The sequence below is a fragment of the Lycorma delicatula genome, chromosome 2 (genome assembly GCF_047948215.1).
Source record: "Lycorma delicatula isolate Av1 chromosome 2, ASM4794821v1, whole genome shotgun sequence".
NCBI classification, from domain to species: Eukaryota; Metazoa; Arthropoda; class Insecta; order Hemiptera; family Fulgoridae; genus Lycorma; species Lycorma delicatula.
In genome coordinates, this window is record NC_134456.1 from 22893172 (window position 1) to 22912883 (window position 19712).

Here is a 19712-nt window from a genome sequence, read left to right on the forward strand (position 1 = left end):
TCAAACTTAGCTTTGAGGAGTTATTTACATGTCCACTGTATCCCAAACCTGATGATGAGGAGGGGTGAAGATCTAGCTTGTAGAGCTAAATATCACCTGCGTTTTGGTGGAGTTGGTATGCTGATGTGTAACAGTAAATTAAAGAGGACTCACTAAAGAGGACAACGGGAAATGATCCTACTTTTCATTTTTTGTAGAAAGCTTCACATGGATGGTGGTAATTCTTGAGAATGGTTATACCATTTTTGGAGTGACATGTTAGGTTGCCTTCAACCAATATGGTTACGGCTGGTCTCTGTGGCGCGAGTGGTAGTGTCTCGACCTTTCATCTGGAGATCCTGGATTTGAATCCCGGTCAGGCATGGCATTTTCACACGCTACAGAAAGTTAAAAAAGAAAAAAAATGGTTATGGCACCTAACAACAGAAAAGAAAAATTATAAAAAGGCAAAGTATAATTCCAAATCAATATTTGTAATGAGATGTTCAAATCAGTTATCAAACTCCACATCTATCATATATCCTTGAATAATTTTTAGACAATCAGATATAAAAAATTTACTTCTATTAATTAAAATCAAGATGAAATACTTAGGTTGTTTTTACGGTTAAACATAGCTACAATATAATTACTTATAGCAACATTTCATGTAGATAGATATGAGAAGTAGAATGTAAATAAGAGAAGCTGTAAAAAGTAAACATCAAGCTAAATGTATAGTTGTTATCTTGTAATAAGTTAGATATGTTAAAAGTATTGTTGTAATGACTGAAATTAAAAATGTTATTGGATGTAGAGTAATTTTATATTAAAACAAAGAAGTTATAATCCAAAAAACTATGCCAACTGATGATAGATGGGTATGTATAAAGGTGACTAAATGCATTTGTCACATAAGACTGGAAACTGTAGGAACTAGATTTTTTATGAAAATTTTATTTAAATAAGATTTTTTACAATTACTCAAGATTTTTACAAATGTCATATTAAACTTATTGCTGGGCTGGCTTTTAGTTTTTATGAATATATATTTCAGTTACGTAATACTATTTTTATTATAACAGTAATATTTACCCAATCAGCTTTTATAATAATTGAATGATCTTTACTATTTTATTTTTTACAGGAATTTTTATTTAAGACGACTCAAAATTTGCATTATCTCTTTATGTTGTTTTAAAAATATTTTTCAATTTTGAAGGAAACAGTGTCTGCATTAATTTTAAGTACACAAATATCACTGAAATTAAAAATATTGTAACAAGACCAGTATAATGGACCTGAATAACAGATTCCTTCCAATAAAGAAGAAAGTACGAGAAAAAAAAAATGAAAGGAATCGAGAAGGGATAATTTTCTATGGCTGATAGATCCGTTTAACAATCGCTTTTTGTAATACTATCAATGGCACACCTCCAACAGCTGTTGTTTGATGAGAAGGATTACCACACCAGAGTAGGAATTTATGGAAAATGTAAGGGTACAGACAATAATTCTCACGTTTTAACAGTTAAGGAATGTGGCCGGTTTTGCAGGTCAGGATATATAAACACAGTTTGAACCAGTGGGGTGGTAAATATTAAGCAAGGAGTATTAAGTGAGTATAAGTAGAGTGCTTCAGGTTGTGTTCGACAGGATTGAAGTGACATCACAAGCATTCCAGTGTGGATAGTGGATGAATGCAGGAAGCTGTTTAGACAATTAGTGAAAGGAATAAAGTATTACACTCATTCATAAATTGTTAGGAAAGTTCTATTTTAAACAGGAAAGGTATTTGCAGTGAATGAACTTTAGACTTGTCTTATCTGGTAGTTAATAGTATACTAATTGTTAAAGGTGTTAATGTTAGTGGTCATTATAATGTCTTAAGTCAACTAAACTGCATTCTGGTTTTTATGATTTAACTATTTGTAATAAATTCTGCCCTTACTTGAAATTCTATTTTGTATGTAATTTATTGATTATTATTATTATTGATGTTTATTATTATTTTTGATGTTGTTATTACTATTATTATTATTATTGTTAATTGTTGTCATTATTATTATTGATTTGTCGTATTTTTTTATGTTCTTAAAACAAAAAAATTGTAATTATATAAACATTTTTAATTGTTAGTTTCTCAACATTCTGATTGAGTTGCGAACGTGTGACAATATGATTTTGTAGTCACTTAATAGAAGATCAAGAAATATTTCTTAACAATCTGTAACTAGAATAATAAAATGTAATTTATATTTATCTTTATGAGTTATCCATGATAATTTTTATCACATTTAATAATGTTTTTCAATAAAACCAAATTTTTTATGTATTAGTAGTTTATTTGAATATTTTTCATATGTATACTAACTTAACTAACTTTTTTTATATGTATGCTAACTTAACTATATTTTATTAAGGATACTCATAGATGATCAGTTAACCAGGAACTATGGATGTTAATTTCTATGATTGGGAAATACCTAGGAATTTTAATGTAGCATTAGAAGCATTGTTCAATTGTCTTAAATTTATTATTTTTTTTATGGTGTTGCAGTATTACAACACACCATTACTAATAAAAGAGCTACTGTTGGAGGCATTTTTCACACATTAAAATGTAAGACTTTTTTCTTACAATTATTTATAAATACATCTTCACAAATCATAAAAATCAGTCTGATATTGTATATAGATACAGTTCTATTTTATATAGACTAAAGAATTTACATACAACAGAAACATTTTTATCTAATCATAACATTATAAGAACCAACATAATGCATGCAAATAAACCTTAAAAATTAAATCATCTTCAGAAAAATTTTCAAGTAGTTACATTCATACATCCATCACTCTTAGTAATTCAATAATCATATCAAAAGAAAATATGGGTTACCAAAAGCAAAGGGAAAGATAGTATAAATACTCACTGAAAAAGAGTAAATAAAGAAATATACTAAAACTGTAATAGTTGAAAACAATTAAAACATAGATTTCAGAAAAAACTGAAAATTAAAATATGATGTTAAAGCAATACTCTGATAATCTGGATTATAACACAGAAATAAAGCAAATTTAATTGACTTTTTGTATGTTTTACAACTTTAATCTCATTATAGAATTTCTTTTGAAAATTACAGAAAAAAATATTAAAATTTAATTTGGTTTTATCAGATACTAACAATTACATAATACCAGCCTGCTGGTAGAAAGCATGATTTTAATTAATAGATCAATAACACATGAAAATATTAAGATAAATGTAATCCATAACACTTATGGCTAATTCATATCAAAAAGTATTTCTCATAACTGATAAATTATAAACATATCTATTATCATTATCCAGTATCAACTACAAAGATATAAATAGCTATTTTAAGCCTCACAGTTTATATTTGTCAATAATAAAAAAAAATAAATAAAAATTCTAAAATAGAATGAAATCTAAGAAATTTTTCACTTGCACTTAATTATTTTCTTATACAATTTAACAAACACAACAAATGCATTTTAATGAGGATGATAAAATATATTATTATATTAAAAAATCTATCTATGTAAAGAAGCTCAATTAAAAACATGATTATAATAGTGTAGTTTTTTTAACTAAGTTACATTGATCATTTAGCTCTTATTTAAATAAACTGCACCACTGAGACAGCACAATTAAGGGATATGGTGCATATAAATTACTCTTTAAACTGTACTTAGGATAAAAACCATGAAGTAAAATATATAACAGCTAAACGAAAAATAGAAATTATCAAGATTCAGATATTCTCTAATTTTTGAAGGTTAATTAGTAAAAGCTTTGGGCTTAAAAATAAATACTGATAATCAAATAAACACATTGTGCCACAATTAGAAATAAACTATTATCAAATCCATACTGTGTTAAAATTTCACTCCACTTTTAATGACAATGTTAAAAATGTTATATTTAAACAAAAAAAAGATTAAAAACAGTTAAACAAAAAAAAAGTCTAACCAATAATGACAGTTGTAGTGGTCCTTATTAATAATTACAATAAAATGAGAAAAGTAGCTGATTCATACCACGATTTTTTAAAAGCCAATTTAGTCACTTAACGCAAAATTTCTTAATAATTCTCTAAAACTGAAGGGTCATTAAGACAATACTGCAAAGTCAATATCCTGATAAATTATTTTTATAGCACAACATACATTAGTTTTTTTATAAGTAAACTACAGTATTAAAGCATCATTTACAGAATATTACTTAGATTAAAATATTTACACATTTATTGAACTAGTCAACAAGAAATATAAACCAAATTTAAAATATTTCTGATAAAACTAAAGTATTTTTTTACAGCATAACAACATATAGAGTGTAACAAAAAGTGTATCTGGCTATTCATTTTCAGATAATACATATAAACTGAATAAAGAAATGTTCTACAAAAAAAAATATGTGATTTTTGCTTTGTTTTCCTTCTGTGTAGCATTTTCTGTTTTATAAGAAAAATTTACAACTTAAGATCAATTTGTTATATATGTTTGCACCAGTTTTATCTAATAAATAAAAAATTTCAGAATAAACACAATTCCAAATTTCAGAATAGCAGCCACATCAATTTTTGAATCTTTTATATCTTGATCGTTATTAGAGAAACAATGATTAATAATGAAATGAAACTACATACAAATACTATATACAAAATTGTCACCTGCAGATTCTTTAATTATCCTATATTAGTAATTATCCTACAAAGAGGAATGTTTTAATAAAGAGCAATGTTTTTTGGCAGTCGTTTTTTTAATATTTATCTCTTGTTCTATTTTTACAATTTATTATTGATTACAATAATAATACAATTATTGGTTAAATTGTTTTGAGAGCAGTTTTTTTTTATTTGTAATTTACTTTTTGAAAATGGAAGTTTATTATTCTCATATTGAAATGGCAGACATGCATCTTATAAACAGACTTAACAGAATTCAATTGCATTGAAGCATGCTGCCTGTATGTAGAATGTTTTCCTAATTACCATTTGCCAAGTGAAAAATTTTGGTAATTCTGATGAAAGGTTTAGAGAAACCAGAAACTTTTCAACTAGAACTCATGATTGAGATAGACTGAAAAGCACAAGAATGCTGTTATTGGAAGAAGGATGTTGGAATATATTGAGAAAGTCTCAGAGGACAATATAAGAAAGATTGTATTTTTGTGAACAAGTTGATCATGTGACCGCTCGAACATTCTATAAAGCTATATCTGCATCATGAAAATGCAGTAATCATTTTCAAAAATTTCTAGGCTTGTATTATCAGCAATTTACTCATTGGTCCATGTTTTTTGCCAGCACAGTTGAACAGTGAGACTTATTACCATTTCCTAGAAAACATTCCACCAAGTTACTTGGCTGAACTTCCTCTGGAAACTAGGAATATGTAGTTCAAGTCTTCAGAATCAATGTCTCCCAGTATGAATAATGAAAACATAATAATGCACAACAAAGATGATATTTAGGAAATATTCACCTAAAGAAATATTCACTAATTCTAGGAATTTCAAAAAAAATTTAAAAATGTTTTTCTGTAACAATTTTCAACTTTTATAATAAAATTACATATTGAGAAGAGTTATAATACTTAAAATATTATTATTTACTGAAAATAAATAAAAATACTAACAAAAATAATTAAAATAAACTTTAGAAGTATTTAATAATGAAATAAACATAAATATTGATAATAATCAACATAAAATTTAAATAAATTGTAAAATAAGAAAAGGCTCAAAAACTGATCCCAACAAATTTTACTTAAATATAAAACCAGCTGGTCATTTCCAATTAATTCATTAGTAATACGAATAGAAAAAATACATAATATACTCATTAAAAAATTTTAAAAAGATTAAATAAAAAATAACAATAAATATTAAATAACAATTAAAAAATATTTACTAAACACTATAAAATGAAAGTATCTAACAATATTTGAAAAAAAAAAGAAACTGGTCACTTTCGGCAATTCCAATTGAAATTGTAAAGTTTGCTCAATAACCAACAAACTACTGATAATTTTAACTCACACTGCCCATTACAACTCAATACATGTCCTTTATGTAGGGCTGGATAAATAAGATTTATCTAAAAAAAAAAAAGAAAAGAATTGAGGTAGTGTAACCCTAAAATCAATCAAACAGATTACAGCCTCTAACGAACAACCTTTAAAATAAACTTTTTTTTTTTATTTTAATTACTGGTCCCATCATTATTCAACAATAAGCTTTTGGAGCACTTTTAAGTCAAGTTTCCTAAATATCTAATTCCTGTTATGGCCATTTTTTGAAATTCATCTTTAAACTAATTCTGTGACTAGTTTCTAGGCAACGTTGAGCTACCACCAATTTCTCTGACCATTTATATTTAAATGAGGCAATGCTCCCTTATTTACATTGGTTCTTTTAGTTGCCCTATACATCTTAAACTGCAATTATTGTTTTTACAAATTAATGAATATCCTTTGTTTTAATGGCTTTAGCATTTCTGAAGAGAAGAGACCAATTTTCTAGATGTAACTACAACATTAAAGTTACATTTTTTTTATTTTTCACCTTGTTGCAATATGGACAAAAATGTTCAATTTTTACCCAAAGTTTAAAATAAAGTTTGCATTCCTATATTACTTAATTAATTACAAGTATTACTGAAGGTGTTTACTGTGTTTATAAAGTTCCTTGTCTACTAATTTTTTTATGTTTTTAGTGGATTTTCTGATAAAATCATTTAAACTCAGCAGTATTCTTTTTAATAAAATTCATTTCTCAGGAATAAGCTTCCAGACCAAGTGACACCTGTTTTGCTATTATCTTGCATTGTATAGAATGAAGAGTTACTATCTTATTAAGGTAGTAAATCTACCATTGTACAAGGTCCAGTTCAAAAGTAAAGTTTGATCAATTATAAATAGTGATTGGTAACACTGACTGGTTTCTGCATATGCAGTAGCTTTAAGTGGTTTGTTGGGCATGTAACTGCCACACTGCTGTCAGTTCACATATGGTTTGCCTTTGCAAGACAGTATAACAAGATGAGTGTGGTAATAGCAAATCCTGCCAGTTGTGAAGTTCAATCAGTATCTACATTTCTAAACACAAGAGGACATAATTCTGCTGAAATTCACCATCTATACTATCTGAAATATATGGGCACACCACAATGAGCAAAAGAAAAGCGAGGCAATGGTGAGCTTATGGACATTCAAACATTCTTGACAAAGAGGGAAGTGACAGTCCTAGTATTTTGACTGATGATATTGAATGTATGAATACAAAAGCGAGAAAAACTTTTTCAAGCTTGAAGAAGCTTGTTTCACCTTATCTAAAGTGTTTCAAACAAAATGGTGATTATGGACAAAAATTAAGTATGTACTATATGTAAGAATTTTAAATCATTACTAAATTTTTCATTTTTTCAACTGTCTCATTTTGTTGCCGACTGGCCCTTACTTTTGAATCGCACCCAGCATATATATTTTCTATAAACTCTTGGATTCATTCGTTTTATAATACTGTTTGTTTTTTCTAATCATTATTACTTCATTTATTTATTATGTTTTTTAATTTATTTTTTAAAACATATAGCATTTCCTCAGTATCCATCATCATAGATGATGATTGTTAACAAGGAAAACTGCCTAAAATCTAGTATTAGATTTTAAATGAAATTTGTTGTATTCAGTTTTCGTGGGGTTTCTTGTTTTCAGATTTATTTCAAAAACCATTATAAAATTTCAATTATAAAATTTAAAATAAATTTAACTTGAATCATTAGATATAATTTAATAATAATTTCAGATTGATACTGAAAAAAAAGAAAAGACCAAATTTTACTATAAATAAATATGAGTTTATAGAATACTGACTTCTTTTTAAAAATAAGGAATCAAAATCATTCTTAATCTTAAGTAAGCCTGGGTAAATGCTAAGAAGAAGTAAATTTTGAAATACTTTATCTCCTCTTCTTTCATAAATACTTTCAATGGGCATGTTAATAGCACTTTGATAACATCAAAACATGGGGTTTATACCACATGGGGTAACATGGGGTTTATACCCAGTCAGGGGTTCTGTAATTATTTAATAGTAACATTCTACTTAAATATAGAGTACAAACATTCCTACACAAGTTTAGCAGCTTCAAGGGCTCTTTGTGGATCAGATGTACCCATCTGCAGAACAACTTTGGCCTTTTCTCGGCTACATGTTCTGAATACAATTGCTCCATCACTTTTATCCACAAAATCAACTGTTCCAAGAATATCTGAAACAAATATTAGCATTAAATTTAGCAAGCAGTTATAAATTTTTCTAATTACAAAATACAGAAGTTTAAAATGTTGTGTAAAATAACACATATTTATGACAATGAAATTAAATAAATTATATATATTTTTGTTTTATCAACAATATAAACATTAAATATATTAAACATTAACAACAATATTTTAAAGTATAACTCAAAATATTAAAGACATCTAGTTAAAAAAAAAAAAAAATTCAATCAGTACATAATTATACATTATTATATTTATTACATAAAGAATGGAATGAGAATGCTTGCGTATATGTATGCACCAAATTTATAGATATGAATTCAAGACAAATATGTGAAGAAACTAAATAAATATGCTCAAAAATTATTTAAGCACATTGTTTGTATATGTTAAATGAAGATGCAGAAAACTCGATGTTTTTAAAATTAATATTATTTTAAAACTCATTGAAAAAGTGATACAGGTCAGAAAATGAAAATCTTTAAATTCTAAAAATAAAATAAAATTGATGGAATGATCTTATTTATAAATTTAAATAAATTTGTGGCAATAAAAAAATTATTAATAATTTTTATAAATAAATTGATGGGAAAATCTTAATGGATGGCAAGTAATTGATTACAGCAACAGAAGCATAAGGCTATTTCTTGAATATCAAAGTACTGTCTGAATTTCACAAAAACACTTCTTTGGGTGCCAAACAAATGTCTGACAACTTATTTTTTTTATCTTAAAAACTTGTTCCAACTTTTTAAAGGAGCTAGAAATATTGTAATTATTTACAAATAGTATTATGATACAATAGTATCATTGATCGCTCCATGAAAATTTATCGTCTAATAAGACACTCAGATACCGCATACTGTGAGCAACAAAATGAAAATTATCCATTAATAGGATTTATTTAAGGTATTCCATTATCATTAAGTTGAATACTATCCATACTATTAGCAATACTAAATCTAAAGTATAATGCAACAGCTTTATCTATATTTGAGTTAGGCAGTAGATGATTTTTTTAATTTCTAATACAGAAATTTTTGTAGTTTTTTTTATTAATGATTAAGTATCATTAACAAAAATATTATCTTTGAATACAGATACGAAGAGTTCATCCAGGAACATAGTAAAAAAAAGATATAAGATATTTTGAGAAAGATCATTAATAAATAATAAGAGCAAGGGTGTGGGATGCTTTCCTATATCATTCTGCTATCTACACTTTACAATGTGGATCAATCTATGTTTTAAAGATGTGCTCCTATAAAACAATCAAATTTCAACTGTCAGAGAGAGTCAATTATATTATGAATGTCAAAACTACACTGTAATGCACTGTAATACAGTAATCAGTGCCGGCCTCCATGGCACGACTGGTAGCATCTCGGCCTTTCAACCAGAGATTCCAGATTCAAATCCCAGTCAGGCATGGCATTTTCACATACTACTTGTCATTCATCTCATCCTCTGAACTGAAGCAATACCTAACAGTGGTCCTGGAGGTTAAAAAAAATACAGTAATGAGTAAAAAATATGTAAACAAATTCTTCACTGAAGGGTATAAAAAGTCAAAATGTGACCATAAAATAATACCAGAAATGTTTGGTGGTAGTAAAATCATAACAGACTCAAGTGTAAAGAGTAAATTCAGTTGGAGCTGATGGAAAACAACACAAAAATACCTTAAATACATTCATAAAGAAGATTTATTATTAAAAATTATTATTATTAGTTTGTTAAACAGAAGGGTCCTTAAGAAATTAAAATTTTAATATTTAATAATGTAACAAAAGAAAACAACTGAAAATTTTTACATTTTTAATCATTTTATATAATTTTTCAAACATGTGAAGAATATTGTCTTTTAAAAACATCATACTGATTTAAATAATTTTTTTATAAAATATAATACAGGCTCAATTTAAACAACAAATCAATATTTTCTACTAATGGGAAAGTAAAGAAATAAGTTTTTTGCATCATTTTTTCATTTTTACTTCTTTGTTACTATGTTATCTTTTGAATAATCTAACAGAAAACCCTAGCAGAATATCATTATTCCATGTACTTGATTGTAGCATACTGTAACTCCTTTGGAATGATTGATTAATTTTTAATTGTTATTCTAGATTACCAGATACCAACATCTTGCTGAGAGCTAAACTAATATTTTTGGTGATCCAGGTTGATGTGGTAAAATATGAACTTGTTGTTGTGAACTGCACTTATGAAGCAGTTTTGTGATCTATGATTACAAATCATACTTAGATCATTAAGTAAAAATTAAGATTACTAACATTTGTAAATAAACTAAAATAACTGTAAATCTCTACAATTAAAAGAAAGATTCATCTGGATCTATTATAGGCTACATGGCCATGATTCTGGTAACATCTTCCCAAGCTGCAAGATTGCTGTAGCTCTGAAAGCTACCATAGGCATCTTTTATGATGGGTAAAACCAAACTTACCGCATGCAGTCTGGAACGCAGTAAACTTTGGAGTCCTCTGAAAGAAACTATGCTAGAAAAGTTAGGTAATCTATCTTTAAAAGTATAAGTATACTTTTAGAAAAGTTAGGTATACTGTCTTGGATTTGGTACACCTATCTGATCGCATCCATATACCCTATTCCAGATTAATATATTTAGAAGGTGACTAATTAATCAGGGGAACACTTTTTCAGGACAGTCTAGTTTACTATAAAGATGACAATAACAGGGGTTGTGATCCTGCAGGATGTTGGGACTTTTCATGGGATATTATGGTCACTTACAAAACACCTGAGTAGAACAGGTCTCCAGGATCCTGTTGAACTAATGAAATGACATCTACCTTAAATCACAAAATATTTTTTTACATATTGACAAACCTGTAGGCCAACAGTTAAACTAATTTTAATCTGTTAATTGTTTTAAAGCAAAATTTTAAAAATATTACTTTTCTTGTTAACAGCTACAGCTATTAACAATAAAATGAAACTACAGCAATTAATTTCAGTACAAATGTAAGATATACTGTATAAAATTGTTAATCAGTAATGTACTCTCTGTAAAGATAATCTGCTGAAAGATTATAGGTGGAGTGGATGCCATCTTCTACCAAGATTAAGTCTTACTGCGTTTGTTTATCTCATCTAGTTATTTCTCAGTAGAATACCTTCAGTAGATAAATTCTTCAGTAGATAATACTATCCTAGTATCTTTCAATATTCAGCAATATGTAAAAAGTTATAAACTTTTTATGGTTGTCAGCATGTCAACAATATTATACCTTTTATATACTATTATGGGCAAGAATAATACAGGTACCTGGGTACCTATTAAGTTTTGTTATTTTCTTAGGTCAGTTACATATTTTGCAATTACTCTCCTTTCATTCCCTTATTACATAATTATTCACCCATGTCTTCCAGTGAAAAGAACTGGAATAGTTTACATGATATTCTGAGGGACTCAAAATATCCTGTCCAGCTTTGTTGCAGGGCCAATCAGCAGCCGTGATCTTGGTTCATGTAGCTTATTACACACTAACATCACTGGATAAGTTATTAATCAGAATGTAATAAATAATAATGAACAGGGGCTAGAATTGAAGAGCTAAAGTATTACAATGTAACTAGTCTGACTTAGCGATCTGCAATTAACTTTTAACATGGTATTAACACTGTGATGAATGAATAAAAGAAAATCCAGGACTATTGTTTTTCCTTCAAATGGTGATTTAATAGTAATATTTTCAAATATACATTTATGCTAACTTTTGGTATAAAAAATAAGCACAGAAAATACAGCATCTTTTACAAGGCAAAACAACTGCTGATAAAAATTTACCCTATGTAAAATCAGTTGCTCTGTTTTTACAAGGCAATTCAAATATGTCTATCAAACAGCCAGTTAAAATCCATAAGCTATTCAATAAATTATTTTAATACTTATTTTTCACAATAAAAACTATCAATAATTTGTAACAGATTAATTTCATTACTCCATGTAATAATGCCTAACTTTATACCTCCTATTTTAAGACCTAAACAACTTTACTTATTTTTTAACCATATCACGGTAACCATATACAGAAAAATAAATCACATTTATTTTTTTCGGTTACAAATAAAAAAAATGGACAGTTTGTACCTCACAATAATAATAATTAAGAAACGCACGAAAATATAATGAAATAAAAGTGATCATGTTTAACAAGTGAAACAATCAGCTGATGACATTGTGTTTGTTGAAAATATAAAATTGTTTGATTGATAAAAGGTCTTAACTCACCATTTATCCGACGTTCAGAACGTACAATCTTCCAGTCTATAAGTTCTTCAGAATACACTATATCACAGCCATAATCTAAACATAACAATCTCATAGGTAAAGTACCTATTCTAACCATGGGAGCAAGTATCTTTTTATTAATATAGTTTAGTTTCATTTTTTATGGTACCAGTTAAAGTGAATAGTCACAGCTATCTACTGATAAACATTATTTTAACAGATTGGATCACACATAATACTGAATAAACGTCACTTGTCATTATTACATTGCATAACCTTATTATCATCATAGATCAGTAACCAACATGGTTATGTTTACATATGGTTGGAACGAAATGTTATCTTAATATCACCGAAGTTTTCGTTTTATATTCAAGTTAATTTTTTTATTTCTATTTTTTATTTTTTATTGAAAAAAATATCTTAAACAATTTTTGTAGATATAAAGTGTTGTGTACATATCTTTTAATAATAATTTATTTTTTCCTTAAATTACCCGTTTACTTTATTGCAAAGGGAAAACTTAACCTTTACACGAATAGATATTTACTTGTAACGGGCACTGAATTCAGTGAATAAACATGGCTTCCGGTAAGAAGAAACTAGACGAGTATCATCTAAAAATTTTACGTGAATTAGTTTCTTTACCTTCTAATAAACAATGTTTCGACTGTCATCAGAGAGGACCTACCTATGTAAATGTAACAATTGGATCTTTTGTTTGCACAACATGTTCTGGAATGCTGTGAGTAAAAATAAATGTCTTGTCTTGACAACTGACAGTGACTATTAATGAATAGAGTTAGCAAGTACAGTAGTTCAAATTTTAAAGTTTCTGTTTACTTTTTAACAGTTGTGTAATGTATTTTCATAATGTTATTTCACAGAGTTTTTATTTAGATTTTTATTTTTCTGTTTGTCTTTTTTTTATTAATTGTCATACAGTCATTTTGTTAATATGCATTAATTCTAATTTTTTTTTTAACTTAAGTTTTGTTATTTTAAAAATGTATATTTACATACGAGAAACAGAGCTTTTTGTAATTAATTGTTTACTTTTAAAGGGCGACTTTCATACATCTTTGCTCACTAAAAAAAAAATGTTTTTATGTTATACAATTACATCAGTTAATAAACTTTATTTTGATACTCCAAACAAAGAGTACTTGAACAAAGCATTATGAATAGATTTATTTGTGATCCATCATACTACTCTCATCTTCGTGCAACTCTGAAAGTTTGCTTTCGTCAAAATATATATTAATTGTTGACTTAACTGAAATAGATTAATTTATTCCTTCCTAGAAAACTTAATTACAGCTGGTATAATATTCCATTTATTCTTAGATTACAAATAAATGTGGCTAGTAATTAAATCTGTGGTGATAATTTTGATTTATCAGTTTTTATTTTTAAATGTTTTATTTACACCCATTGACTTGTTGATATTAGATTATTTTTAATATCTGAAATAAGCTTATCCTTTTTTAGCGGCTTAATCTTATATTAAAATAATTGTAATTTACACGAAAGCAGTCTTTTAGTATTTTTTATTGCTGCCATTAGTATTATCTACTTTTATTTTTATAATGCATTTTTTGATGTTATCCTGTTCAGATATGAGGCTACATTTTGGCAGTTTTGAAGTATATGTAGAAGTGATTATTTGCAAGTATTGATTAACTGAAGTTAATCATTTTTTTTTTCTTAAGAAGTGTTATTTAATGTCTCCCTTAGTTTTACTTTACATACTTCTTTTTAATTTTATTTGTAGAAGCAGCTTGTGAAATTTTACTTATACTTTCTGAAACATTAAAATGCTGCTTTTGAATTTTATGTTTTGCTTACAAACTCCTTAGCAATAAGAACTTTATCACCTTTAGACACCTGACTTCAGCAATAACTACCTACCAACAGATGACTTAGTTCCAGTATGAGCTTCTTGTATGGTAACAAGAGAAAGAACCATCCTGTACATGACCATAGTTTCTGCCATCCCCACAAATTCAAACATAACTAACTTTACATGTCTTCCCAGATTATTAGTATGGATTTAGTGGGGTATGTAACCAAAACCGGTAAAACACCTTGAGGAAAAAGAAATGAATAGAATCAAAGAGTATGATCAAACCCTAGTGTAACAAATAAACAAGGCAAATGCAAATAACCATGATCTAAGGAATGCCTCAAAATATTGATGGACTCAAGTGTATACTGCAGTTTATACCTTTTTATTCAGAACCTGTGGAGCAACCACAGAATAGACTTTCATATGACAGAACCAATTGAATTAAAATGTTTTCATCCAGATTCAACTGGAAAGTGGTCATTGGTATTCAATGCATTATGCAGAAGAAATATGTTTTTGATGCACTAAACTGTTAAATGTTGTTTGGAAATTGTACCTTGTATCTGAAAACAACTTTTTTGTTAGATAAAATAAATTGATTAAATTACTGTATTTACTATTAGTTCCAGTTCATGGTTATTTAATTGTGAATTTTTATGCTATTTTGTGTGCAGATAACCCTGAAGACAACTAATGCATAAATCATCCATAAGCCTATTATAATTATAGTTTAGATAGAATATGTTCTTTACTTAACATGCAAAGTTACATTACTGGTATTGTGGTATTGATTGTCTGTGTTGCTTAACATAATAGTTTAAATTATGTTTCTGAAAATCTGTTAATAAAGAAAAAAAAAGATTAATCATTCAGAATAAATTTTTTTCTTTAAAATTGGAAACCATATGTTCTAAAAAGAAGCAAAAAGTCATTAAATAAAAAATAATATTTTAAAAATGAAATATATTATCTGTCTTAATTTGTAGATTACATAATATACTGTTTATAAATATAACTACAATAAATATATTTTAATATGTTTATTGTGCCTATTCTCTGAAGTAATCAATTGTATTAATGTAGTGAAATTGTTATAAAAATTATTAATTAAAAAGTTGTTAAATGTCATTAAAAATTACAAGATAATAATAACAATTATTGAAGAATTTATAACTGCAACAATAATTAATAATAAAAAATCAATAGAAATTTATAAATAAGAAACTTCAGCAGCAGCCCAATTGAGTACAAGCAAACAGCATAACAAAAGTGTAATATAGTGTTATTTGTGTTCATTTATTTCACAAAATGCCTCCAAATACATTATCTACTGTAAATAAAAATAACATCCAGTAAAACATTGTCAGTAATATTGGTATTATAAATAACAAATTTGTACAACACAATAAATTGCAATCTGTTTTAAAACCTGACAATGAATATGTAAACACATATTTAATGAATGTAAACACATAATTTAACCTAATGCAAATAGAAATTTATGAAAATAAACATGATCAATTTATAATAATATAAGTCAGCTTAAAATTTATCTGCAGTGCTGAGATATTTGTCCATGTAGTACTGTTTTAAGTTTGATTATAAACAGGAGTTTCTCCCTCTTTCCAGTTGAAAAGAAAATTTGCACTTGTTTACATGATAACTTGAAATTTCTTTTGTAGTAGCTATGCACTTGGCAGTTAAACCCTAGAAGTAGCATTAGTAAAACTTTACTGGCAAATATATTATTTGGTATTTCAAGGTTAATTTCTTCAATTATGATATAACAATAACTAAGTAAATCAATTAAAGCCTGTTATAAGTGAGACAATTAAAATATGTGTAGAAACAAACATGCTTTAAAATTAAAAAAAATGTTTTTACAAGGAAATAAAAAAACACATTTGCTACCCTTTTCATAGAGCATATTCAAATTGTTAATTAAAATTTCAAAGTATTTGTGTGCCCAAAAAATAAATTATTATATATACATATATATTTATTTATTTATATACTTTAGGAGAAGGTAGAATTCTGTAACATGTTAGTAAATGACAACTGAATAATAACACCAACATCTGATTTTGGTTTATTTTTCTTTGTGATTACTTTGTACCATGTAAGATTTACAGTATATTTACTATCATTATGAAAAGATTAATATATTTGATTATCCAGTAAATCAAGTGAAACGTGTTCAGGAGAAATATGCAATTATAATTTGAGTTGTCATCTTTATATATGCCTACAAAATAGAAAAAATTAATTTTGCTATCATTCAATTCTGTAATATAAATATAATCCACTTTTCTTTAATAATTAATTCATTATCAAATTTTTATAGAAAAAAATACAAAATTTAAAATGATGAAATAACATAGTTTACCAAATTGAGATTAGTTTTTACCTTGAACAGCTGTTAGGACATTTATAATGGAAGTTAGGAGAATAATTATAAGTGAAATGAATTAAATGGGTTTTCTGAATGTTTGAACAACGCCTGTAATTAATTACTCTCTTATTTAAAGATGAAGTTACGAAAATTTAAGTTATGAAACTGTGAAACGATTTTGAATTAGGTAAAATGTGGTTAATGTTAATTGGTAGTGTTCCTTTCTTGATTATTACTAACGAAGGTTATTTTATTGCATTATGAAATATATTGTGCATCATGATGATTTTATTTTGTTTACAGCCTGACCTGACAAACTAATGCTTGTTTAAACAAAGTGGCTGTTTATCAGTTCTGTAGTACTTTGCTATTCAGCATTAAAACTAGACATCAGTTGGTAATTTATGCTTCTTAGAGGGGAAAGGAACAGGCATGTATTGCGTTACTCTTGACTTAAGACATCTCCCTAATTTTATCTAATCTTTATCTAGCTACCAACTGTGGTATTTAAATGGGTCAAATGGTTTTGGGTGATATCTACGTAGTATTTTTATTAGTTCTGTATGATTTGAAAAAGAGTATGTTAAAAATGAAGGGTTTTTTATTTGCAGATGAGTATCTTTTTTTATTTTGATGTTATTTTAAATTTGCTTGCTTATTTGGAATTTAGTGTTCAGTGTTCAATTTTTTGGGTTCGAAGTAAGAAATAATTCCTTGATTTTGTTTTCATTTCAGCTGAACACATAGTATGCCAAAAACATGGACAGTTCAGCTTCCCTTCCACTTCTGGCGCATTATAAATACATTAAAACATTTTCATGATTTACTCATAATTAATTCCTATTTGTATCTTTAGTGTTATTATCAAAGATAATAAATTTTTTTGGTGATCATCCAGAAAATACTGAATGGTGGAGGTACATTACCTCAATCTCACACAACAAATGTACCTTCGATCTTCCTTCTTATAACAAGGAAATTAGTATTACTACTGGATCAAATTTGAGAGTTTCTAAGGATAAGAAATGCAGCTATTTTTTTCATATTTTTGCTGTAGTGGGTTAGTGTGATGTTTCAGGAAATATTGTGTTAAAAGGGCTACTGAAGTAATAGTCTTGGGAAAGATATGAAACTAATCCTTTTCATAGCAAAAATTAGCTATCTCTGTATTTCGAGCCTTTAACCAATGAGTTTTGTTCAGTTGTGTTTGTCAGCCATGAAATATGTTCATTATAAGTGGAACCCTTCATTTTAATTGCTTCCCATTCTAAAACAGGGTAATGTATTAATTTTTTAATATAAAAAAGTAGTGACAATTAATGGGATACAGGTTATTAGGTATTAAACAGATTACATTCTTTATGACATTTATTTCTGCAAGTTATACAATTTATGTTTAGCATCATCATTTCAATTATAAAATATTAGTTTAGCTTAAAATATTTGTACATAAAGGTAATTAGGTTAAATTCTAAGTGGTTGTGTCATTTAATGAGAAGAAATCTTTTAAAATTAAATGACAAATAAATTACATTAATTACAGAAAAACAGTTTTTTGGTTAAGTAGATATTTTATAGTTTTTGTTAAATCAGTGTTTGAATGACAATCATTTTAATTTTACATTCTGCATATTCTCATTACAATCTTAAAATCTATTCATTTGTATTCATGAAGATATTTTATATTTATTTATTGTGATAAAAATATAGTTTCATTTTGAACACGTGTATATAATTATTTATTATGAACTTATTTTCTTTGTAGTCATTGGTTAAAGACACATGTCGCTTAAAATATTTCTTTTAACTATGGACAATCATGGGCAAAAAAGCTGAGGAATAAACTGCATTACTAAATATCTATTGCTACATTATTAATAAATAAATATCTTGAATTCACATTGATGTTTAGTTTCCACTCATAAAATAGAAATGCTGAATGGAATTTTTTCAAGAATCATGTGACTTAGGTTTATGTTGTTTTCCTATGATTAGCTTTTTCTTGATTTATTAATCTTCCCAGAAGATTTATTAAATTGGTTAACATCTTATTTCCTTTAAAGAACCAGTTATTTTTTCTATATTTTAAATTATTTTTCTTTCTTTGAGAGCAATTATTTACTAAAAGTAGAAAGATTTTTTTAGATTATACAACACATTTTTATCAACACCTGAAATGAATTTATTTTTAACTGTTTTTAATATTTTGTCAGAGTGCTTTCACTGGCTTTTGGTACCACTTCTTTACAACATGTTAGGTTGACTAGAGGTTTCTTATTTTTTTTTTTATAGCTAGGAAAAGAATTAGGATATAGTCCAAGGATGTGCTAGATTTGAATTCATTTAGTATTTTACTGTGGTGCTTTTTTATGCATTAGCATATTTAATTATGTTCAAGTTTGTTAAGATACAATTGTTATCTGTCTACTAGATGTATTATAGTGTTGCTTAATTCTTGTGATCTTTAGGTCATGTATTTGAGTTGAGTATTTATGTGAATCTTGCTTCTAAAATTGGTGTTTATGTGTTGGGTTGTTTGAGATATTGAGAATAAATTTGCCTGTCATTGTTGTTTTTCTGTATGTATTTTGAAATTCGGTTTTTTGGGGACTTTTTTTGTTATGTTAAGATCAAGAAATTTATTATACATACGATACATGCAATTGTTTAGCATATTTAAACATTACAGCTCAATAAACAAACAATTGCATTTATTTTATGTATGCAATTGTTTACATTGATTTACCCTTAGTACAATAATGGTTTGTTACATGTAATACATTGATGGTTTCATCAATGTATTTGTAATACAACAAGCAAAAGCAACCATGTAGTACTTTTGGTGGTCACATTAACCACCACAATTGTTGGAATGGAACAAACAACATAACTACCCAAAA

The 19712-nt window shown here is 27.0% G+C and overlaps 2 protein-coding genes across 3 annotated transcripts in view; one reads left to right on the forward strand and one right to left on the reverse strand.

Moving 5' to 3' along the window:
- Positions 1 to 12728, reverse strand: part of Dus2 (Dihydrouridine synthase 2) — a 38574-nt gene extending 25846 nt beyond the window's left edge. For both annotated transcript variants that reach the window (XM_075358463.1, XM_075358462.1), the window contains exons 1-2: positions 12572 to 12728; positions 8144 to 8282 (exon numbers count right to left, since the gene is read on the reverse strand). In XM_075358463.1, the coding sequence (XP_075214578.1) occupies positions 8144 to 8282; positions 12572 to 12728 (296 nt within the window). The remainder of the gene's footprint in view (positions 1 to 8143; positions 8283 to 12571) is intronic.
- Positions 12729 to 13152: 424 nt separating this feature from the next.
- The window catches only part of drongo (Arf GTPase activating protein drongo), a 125764-nt gene continuing 119204 nt past the window's right edge, over positions 13153 to 19712 (forward strand). The window contains exon 1 of the mRNA XM_075358464.1: positions 13153 to 13316. Within this exon, the coding sequence (XP_075214579.1) occupies positions 13153 to 13316 (164 nt within the window). The remainder of the gene's footprint in view (positions 13317 to 19712) is intronic.